General features: G+C 43.6%; 1 protein-coding gene and 1 pseudogene across 1 annotated transcript; both read left to right on the top strand.

Annotated features, from left to right (window-relative positions):
• Positions 1 to 5,281: 5,281 nt before the first annotated feature.
• On the top strand, positions 5,282 to 5,800 carry LOC102249470 (annotated as a pseudogene).
• Positions 5,801 to 8,091: 2,291 nt separating this feature from the next.
• On the top strand, positions 8,092 to 8,759 carry LOC106723589 (keratin-associated protein 10-8-like). Its single transcript, XM_014549954.1, has 3 exons — positions 8,092 to 8,246; positions 8,304 to 8,421; positions 8,511 to 8,759. The coding sequence occupies exons 1-3, from the start codon at positions 8,092 to 8,094 to the stop codon at positions 8,757 to 8,759; spliced, it is 522 nt and encodes a 173-aa protein (XP_014405440.1).
• The last annotated feature ends 278 nt before the right edge of the window (positions 8,760 to 9,037 follow it).

The raw sequence follows: 9,037 nt of genomic DNA, 5'->3' as shown, positions 1-9,037 counted from the left end.
TCTCATCGATGTTTCTAACTCTCTATCTCTCTCCCTTCCTCTCTGTAAAAAATCAATAAAATATATTTTTAAAAATAAATAAATAAATAAAACAGCCAAGGAAATGCCTTGTCAAGAGAAAACGCAGGTGCAGCCACATGGAACCACTTTGCAGCGTGTTCGCAGTCCCTTGCGCCACCCCATCCCCGCTCAGCCGCAGTCTGAATTCAGCAGCCTGTGCTGTTCCCGGTGAGTCCTGGTGCTGGAGGGAGCACAGCAGACCTTGTCTTAGCAGTGGTTCTCAACCTTCTGGCCCTTTCGATACAGTTCCTCATGTTGTGACCCAACCATAAAATTATTTTCGTTGCTACTTCACAACTGTCATGTTGCTACTGTGATGAATCGTCATGTAAATATCTGATATGCAGGATGGTCTTAGGCGAACCCTGTGAAAGGGTCGCTCGACCGCCAAAGGGGTCGCGACCCACAGGTTGAGAACCGCTGTAAGCGTGGTTGTTTGTTTTAACCTGCCTGGTGGCTTGTTGAAGGACTCACACAAAGGGCTTGCCTTTATTTCTCCCAACTCAGAACTTTCTCAAGGCATGGAGGCGTGTGCATGGCAGTGTTTGTCAAGTAAACAAGTTAAGGCACCCGAGGGAAGAGTATCGGCTGTGGCAAACAGAAGACACCCTGATGAGCCCAGAATGACAAGCTGGGGAATGAGATGCTTTCAAGAATAAGGTTTTCAAAGCTTCCACCAATTCCTGGGAGTCTCGAAGCTCCATGTTACATATGAGGGGGTGCGTGCTCAGAAAAGACCTGCGAAGGCCTTAAATACTCACCTCTGACTGCACTTCAAGCTCTGAGCAAGCAGGAAGTGAAGGTAAAGGCAGAATTGTAAACTGTCCAGCTGAGGGTTGAAGGCACGTTCCAACAGAGCCCAGCTAAAAAGACCAGGAGGGGAAATAAAATTGGGGGATCCAGGTGTTTAAGGAACTATCTGTCAAATTACTATTTGACTACTAACAGAGACCACACATGACAAAGAGTACAGTCACTACAAAATAGTTTAAAAGAGTTGCTAAACAAACAAACAAAAAGCCACAACAATCAGCAACAACAAACTATATGAAGGGAGGAGAATCTGATGTCAATTATCTATATATATAAAAGCTCTATATATATAAAAGCCTAAGTGACCGGCTGACCGGCCAGTAGCTATGATGCGCACTGACCACCAGGGGCCAGACACTCAACACAGGAGTGGAAACCACAGGCATGGAAACATGGAACAGACTGACGAATCTCAGAGGGAAGGGGAGAGGGGGAGGGTGGGAAGAGATTATACAAAGATCTTATATGCATACTAGAGGCCTGGTGCACAGATTCGTGAACCAGTGGGGTCCCTCGGCCTGGCCTGCAGGGATCGGGCCGAAACCAGCTCTCTGACATCCTCCGAGGGGTCCTGGATTGCAAGAGGGTGCAAGTCAGGCCAAGGGGCCCCACCAGTGTCCCTCGATGAATCCGTGCACCGGGCCTCTAGTCACATTATAATATTCAAAATGTTTTTAAAAAAATTACAAGGCATGTAAAGTCTAGGAATTGAGTTTACTAGACAAAGTCTTTAGGTCAACTTTATTAATATACCCTAAGAGTTCATAAAAACCATGGACAAAGAGTTAAGAGAAACCAAGAGAATTATGTTTCACCAAATATAGTATATTAATAAAGAGACAGAAATAGAAAAAGGAACCAAATGAAAATTCAGAGTTGAAAAGTACAATAACTGAAATGAAAACTTCCCTAGAGGGTCTGAACAGCACATTTGAGCAGGCAGAAGAAAGAATTAGTGAGAGTGAAAATAGGTCAACTGAAATACTGTAGTCTGAGGAACAGATAGAATAAATGAAATGAAGATAAATGAATAGAGATTAAGTCACCTGTGGGACACCATCAAGCACAACCACATATACTAAATGGAGTCCCAGGAAGATGAGGGAGAGAAAAGAGCAGAAAAAAATTGTAAGAAATAGTGGTCAAGCCCTGGGTGGATGGCTCAGTTGGTAGGAGCGTTGTCTCGTGCACCAAAAGGTGCAGGTTTGACTCCCAATCAGGGCACATACTTAGGTTGCAGGTTTGATCCCTGCTCAGGGCATATGTGAGAGGCAATCAATCAATGTTTCTCTCTCATATCAATGTTTCTTTCTCTCCCTCTCTCTCTAAAAGTCAATAAAAGCATATCCTTGAGTGATGATTTAAAAAATAAATAAATAATGGTCAAAAACTTCCCAAATTTGATGAAACAGGACTCTACATCCAAGAAGCTCAATAAACTCAAACAGAATAAACTCAAAGATCCACACTGAGATGCATTATAATCAAATTACTAGAAGACAAAGAGAGAATCTTAAAAATCGCAAGAGAGAAGATTGACAGCCAATTTCCCATCTAAAAAAATGTGAGCCCAGAAGGCAGTAGGATGCCATATTTAAAGTGCATTAAAAATTGTCCATCAAGAAGTCTATATCCAGCAAAAATGTCCTTTAAAAATGAAGGCGTCATTAAGACATATCCAAATAAATAAATGCTGAAAGAGTTGATTACTAGTAGATCTGCCCTACAAGAAATAATAATTCAGGCTGAAATAAAAGGGCACTAATCAGTAACTTGGAGCCATATGAAGAACTAAAGAACACCAGTAAGGTATCTGTTTCAGTAGTGTGTGTGTTTTAAGGATTTTTCCATTATGTCTAGGTGTAACTTTTCAGTGAATAGTTGTTCACAGTGTTCTCCTACACTCCTTTTTATTTATGTAAGGGCAGTAACATGCCCCATTTTTACTTCTGACTTTAGTAATTTGAGTCTTCTTTATTTTTTCTTAGCCAATCTAGTTAAAGTTTTGTCAATTTTGTTGTTGTTGTTTTCAAGAATAAACTTTTGGTTTCATTGATCGCACTATTGTGTTTCTAGTCTCTATTTCATTAATCTGTGTCTTAATCTTTATTTCCTTTTTTCTGCTGTTTTGGGTTTAATTTGCTCTTCTTTTACTAGTTTGTTAAGGTGTAAAGTTAGGTTATTGATTTGAAGTCTTTCTTCTTTTTAATTGTGTCGATAGCTATAAATTTTCCTCTGAGTATTGTTTTTCTGTATTCTTTAAGTTTTGGTTTATTATGTTTTCATTTGCATTCATCTCTAAGTACTTTCAACTTCCCAATTCTTCTTTTGACCCATTTGTTGTTTCTTTGTTGTTTTATTTCCACATATTTGTAAATTTTTCAGTTTTCCTTCTGTAATTGATTTCTAGTTTCATTTCATTGTGATCAGATAAGATACTTTGTGTGATTTCAATATTTTTAAATGTATTGAGATTTGTCTTGTGGCCTAACATATAGTCTAATCAGGAGAATATCCCATGTGCAGTTAAGAAAAATGTGTATCTGCTGTTGTTGAGTTGAGTGTTGTATACATGTCTGTTAGGTCTAGTTGCTTTATAGTGTTCTTCAAGTCCTCTATTTCATTGTTGATCTTTTTTTAAAATATATTTTTATTGATTTCAGAGAGGAAGGGAGAGAGAGAGAGAGAGATAGAAACATCAGTGGTGAGAGGGAATCATTGATTGGTTGCTTCCTGCATGCCCCCTACTGGGGATTGAGCCTGCAACCGGGGCATGTGCCCTTGGACAGAATCGAACCCAGGACCCTTCAGTCTGCAGGCCGACACTCTATCCACTGACCCAAACTGGCTAGGGTTCATTGTTGATCTTTGATCTAGTTGTTCTACCATTTCATTTTTTTAAATTAATGAAAATGACTTATTGAAGTCTCCAAGTATTATTGTAGAATTGGAATTGTCTATTTCTTTCTTCAGTTCTGTAAATTTTTTCTTTATGTATTTTGGAAGTCTGTTGCTAGATATATATGTTTATAATTGTCAAATATTCTTGATATATTGACCTTTTATCAATAGTTGAAGTCTTATTTGTCTCTGACAATAATTTTGACTTAAAATCTATTTTGCCATTTTATTATAACCATTCAGATTTCTTTTGGCTACTATTTGCATTAAATATCTTTTTTCAATCTTTCGTTTTCAATATATTTTGTACCTTTGGACCTAAAGTGAGTGAACTGACTCAATAATAAATAGACAAGCTGAAGAGACATAAAACAAGTAATGAGATTGAATCAGTAATAAAAAAAAAAACCTCCCCCAAAAGAAAAGTGCAGGGCCCAGTGGCTTCAATGCTGAATTCTGCTGAATATTAACAGAAGACATGGCACCAACCCTTCTCATCCACCCCAAAGAACACAATGTGAGGCGACACTTCCTAACTTACTCTGTGAGGTCGGTCAGCATTATCCTGATGTCAAAGCCAGAGAAAGATAACAAAGGAAAACTACAGACCAATATCCAATACAATTATACCAAATCCAGCATTATATTAAAAGAATTATACACAATGAGCAAGTGGGATTTATCCCAAGAATGCAAGAATAATTCAACATGTGAGAACCAATCAGTGTGATGCACCAGGTCAATAGAATGAAGGGGGAAACCATGTCATTCCAAATGCTACAGAAAAAGCATTTGACAAAAGCCATCTCTTTCACAATACAAAATGCTCAGCAAACTAGGAATAGAAGAAAACTTCCTCAGCATAACAGAGAACATTATGAAAAACCCACAGCTGACAATATTCAACGATGGAAGACTAACAGCCTTTCCTCTAAGACAAACAAGACAAGGATGCTCACTTTTACCACTTCTACTCAACACTGTACTGGAAGTTCTCGACAGAGCAATTGGGCAAGAAAAGGAGAGAAGAGAAGAAAAGAGAAGAGAAGAGAAGAGAAGAGAAGAGAAGAGAAGAGAAGAGAAGAGAAGAGAAGAGAAGAGAAGAGAAGAGGAGAGGAGAGAAGAGAAGAGAAGAGAAGAGAAAAAAGAAAAGAAAAGAAAAGAAAAGACATCCAAATTAGAAAGAAAGAAAACTTACTACAAAGCTACAGTAATCAAAACAGAGGTACTGGCATAAGGATAGACATATAGATCAATGGAATAAAATTGAGAGTCCAGAAAAAAAAACCCACAAATATATGGCCAATTGATTATTAACAGTAGTGTCAAGACCATTCAATGGAGAAAGAATCGTCTCTTCAACAAATGTTACTGAGACAACTAGATATTTACATGCAAAAGAGTGAAGTTGAACCCTAGCTCACACCATATATAAAAATTAACTCAGTTTCGGCTCAGAGGAGCCTTAGGTGCAAGTTTCTTCATACAAATCTGGGTTTATCTGACATCAGCCACCTCCACCATGCTGCCGAATTTTAACCCCAACAAGATTGAAGTCAGATACCTGAGCAGCAGGGGGAAATCGGTGCTATGTCTGTGCTGGCCCCCAAGACTGATCTCCGGGCCTGTCTCTAAAAATGGTTGGTGATGACATCACTAAGGCAACCAATGATGGGAAAGATCTTAAGGTTATAGTGAAACTGACTGTTCAGGACAGACAGGCCCAGACTGAGGTAGTGCCTTTTGACTCGGCCCTGATCATCAAAGCCCTCAAAGAACCGCAACGAGACAGAAAGAAGCAAGAAAACATAAAGCACAGTGGAAATGCCACTTCTGATGAGATTGTCAGCACTGCCCGACAGATGCAGCACCGATCTTTAGCTAGAGAACTCTCTGGAACCATTAAAGGGATCCTGGGGACTGCCCAGTCTGTGGGCTGCAATGTTGATGCCGTCACACTCATGACATCATAGATGACATCACAGATGACATGAGCAGTGGTGCAGGGAAATGCCCCGCTAGTTAAGAACTACAAAGGAAAATATTTCAATTAAAGATCATTTGACATCCAAAAAGAAAAAATGAAGTCAAATAGATTGAAGACCTAAATATAAGCGCTAAAGCTACTATAATTTTAAGAAGAAAACATAGGGGTAAACCTGCATGACCTTAGATTTGGCAATGGTTTCTTAGATATGACGCTAAAAGCACAATCAACAAAACTGGATTTCATCAAGATTTTAAAGTTTGTTATATGGAAGGGCAGTATCCAGAGAGTGAAAAGACAACCCACAGAATGGAAGAACACGCTTGCAAATTATAATCCTGATAAGAGTCTAGTCTACATAAGACACAAAGAACTCCTACAACTCAACGACAAAAAGACAACATGATTAAAAATGGGCAAAGCACTTTGATAGACATTTCTCCAAAGAAGACATACAAACAGCCAACAGCACATGGAAGGAAGCCCAATACCATTGGTCATTTGGGAAATGCCAATCAAAACTACAATGAGATGCCACTTCATCCCCACGAGGGTAACTCTAATTAAAAACTAAATAAACAGCATCAGTGTGGGCAAGCGTGTGAAGAAATACAACGCTCATACATTGCTGTTGGGAATGCAAAATTATGCAGTCACTGTGGAACATAGTCTGTCAGTTCCCGAAAAGTTAAACATAGAGTTACCGTACGGCCCAGCAATTCCACTACTAGGTGTATACCCAAGAGAATTGAAAAGAGGTGGTCAAACAAAAACCTACACAAAAATGTTCACAGCAGCATTATTCATATTAGCCAAAGGTGGAGATAACTCAAATGCCCCCATCAACTAACTGTGGTATGTCCATACAATGGGCTATCATTTATCCATAAAAAAGAGTGAAGCGCTGACACCTGCTACAACCTGATGAACCTTGAAAAACTTTGTGCTCCGTGAAATAAGCAGACACGAAAGGCCACATCATGTATGATTTGTTTTCCACGAAATGTGCAGAATGGGCAAATCCATAAGAAGGAAAGCAGAGTAGTGATTGGCAGGGACAGGAAGGGACTGCTTAATAGCTTAGGATTTACTATTAAGTGATGAGAATGTTCTGGACCTAGAGAGGGGTCATGGTTGCACAACACTGTGACTGCACTAAATGCCACTAAACTGTATACTTTAAAATGGTTAAGTTGGTAAATGTTATATTATGTGTTATCACACAGGCATGAAAAACACGCCTTTTAGGTGCTCCTGAGAGCGAGGCCCCACGCTCAGCCGCACTGGACATGATGAGCATATTGTAAATCTTGGCTGTTCTTACAGGGAAACAGCTAGGTTTTAATTTGAGAAATTTTAATTATTAACAAGGTGAATAGCTTTGCCTATGGTTATTAAAAATCTGAGTGTTTTGAATTTTGTATTTGATCCTTTTGTATCTTACTCTGCTTTAGTTGTAAGGACTTTTTAATGTTCACACTAAACATGCATATTGCAAATATTTTCCGGAAGCTCAGTATCCTCAATTTATATCTCATGAAGGTTCCCTTTGGGTTGTGGTTGATGAATTGTCCCCCAGCCTCGTCCATGCTGCCTCCTCCAGGTTAACCCACCCTAGCCACAGGTCCTGCCCAGGACGTGCCTATCCCAGGAGCTGCCCACGGCTTCAGGCACGTGCTTCAGGACCCACAGGTCCGCCTGTGAATCTGGTCCCCTAACAACCCAGGGGCCAGGCCCGCTGGAAGTTGCCTCTCCTTGGCGAGAGGAGGTCTCTCCCTGTCCTCAGCCTCATCGCCCTCGCAGCCCTTGGCCGACACCATGGAAGTTCACAGATCACCCCCAGGAAGGGCCTGTCCTCACGTTGCCTTTCCCTCAGAACAGGCCAGGCCTGTTCAACTTCTTTTCCAATCACAGGCCAGGCCTCCAGCCCAGGTGAGGGCACCAAAGGCTGGGCCCACAGAGTGCGTCCCCAGGACCCAGCTGCCACCAGGTGCCTCCAGGTGGAAACCGAAGGGTCAGCCAAGGAGAAGTTGTGGCTTCCTTCCAGGCATCCCTGCAGGGGTCAGACTCAGGCCCGGGAAACCAGCCCGTCCAGGACAAACATTTATGATCTGAGCAAGGACATCTCATGACAAGAGGACTGACCATAATGAAGGTGCTCACAGCACAAACACCAACAAGGAAGGGAGGGCGTGAGCTTCCTGCAGAGACAACACAGGCACCCAGAGAGGCGTATAAAAGCTGGACAGTTCCAGCACCTCGTACACTCACTCACCTTCACTCCCTCACACACTCTTCTCCCAGCTCACCTCCAGCCCCACCGCCCCACCATGGCCGCATCCGCCCTGTCTGTCTGCTCCAGCAACCTGAGCTATGGCAACCGCGCCTGCCTGCCCGGCTCCAGTGACTCTTGCACCGACTCCTCCTGGCAGATGGATGACTGTCCAGAGAGCTGCTGTGAGCCCTCCTGCTGTGTCCCCAGCTGCTGCCAGCCCACCTGCTGTGTCCCCAGCTGCTGCCAGTCCGCCTGCTGTGTCCCCAGCTGCTGCCAGCCCTCCTGTTGCACCTCCTGCCCCTGCCAGCAGGCCTGCTGTGTGCCTGTCTGCTGCAAGCCCACTTGCTGCACACCTGTCTGCTGCACACCTGTCTGCTGCAAGCCGGTGTGCTGTGTGCCCATCTGCTCTGAGGCCGGCCCCTGCGCAGCCTCCTCCTGCTGCCAGCCCACCTCCTGCACCTCATCCTGCTGCAGACCCTCCTCCTGCATGTCCCTCATCTGCCGCCCCGTGTGCAGGCCTGCCTGCTGCGTGCCCGCCTCCTCCTGCTGTGGCCCCGCCTCCTCCTGCCAACCCAGCTGTTGATGCCCGTCCTCCTGCGTGTCCCTGCTCTGCCGCCCCCTGTGCTCCCGCCCGGCCTGCTGTGTCCCCGCCTCGGCCCAGACGTCCTGCTGCTGAGCCGGCATGTCCCCCAGGACCAGCCTGGCTCAGGTCCCACCAAGTGACCCTAGTCCTCAGTCTGGTCCTGAGCAGTGTCAGGTGGCTGCCCCCACTCAGGACGGGGAACCTCAGTCTCCACTAACCTGACCTGACTTCTGCCCTCAGGACCCCTGGACCTCACTGCTCCCTGGGCTTCTGCCTCCTACACGATGCCTCCACCTGCCCAGGGCCACCTGTCCTTCCCTCCTAGTTTCTCTGTTGAGTCACTTGACCTCTACTCTCAGCTGGTCAGCACCTCCTTGGGCTCCCAATAAACTCACCTCAGCACCTGATCGCTTCCTTC

This window comes from Myotis brandtii, unplaced genomic scaffold (assembly GCF_000412655.1).
Source record: "Myotis brandtii unplaced genomic scaffold, ASM41265v1 scaffold577, whole genome shotgun sequence".
In the NCBI taxonomy this organism is placed as follows: Eukaryota; Metazoa; Chordata; class Mammalia; order Chiroptera; family Vespertilionidae; genus Myotis; species Myotis brandtii.
Note: the sequence above shows the minus strand (reverse complement) of the source record. Positions and strands in the feature narration are given on the sequence as shown.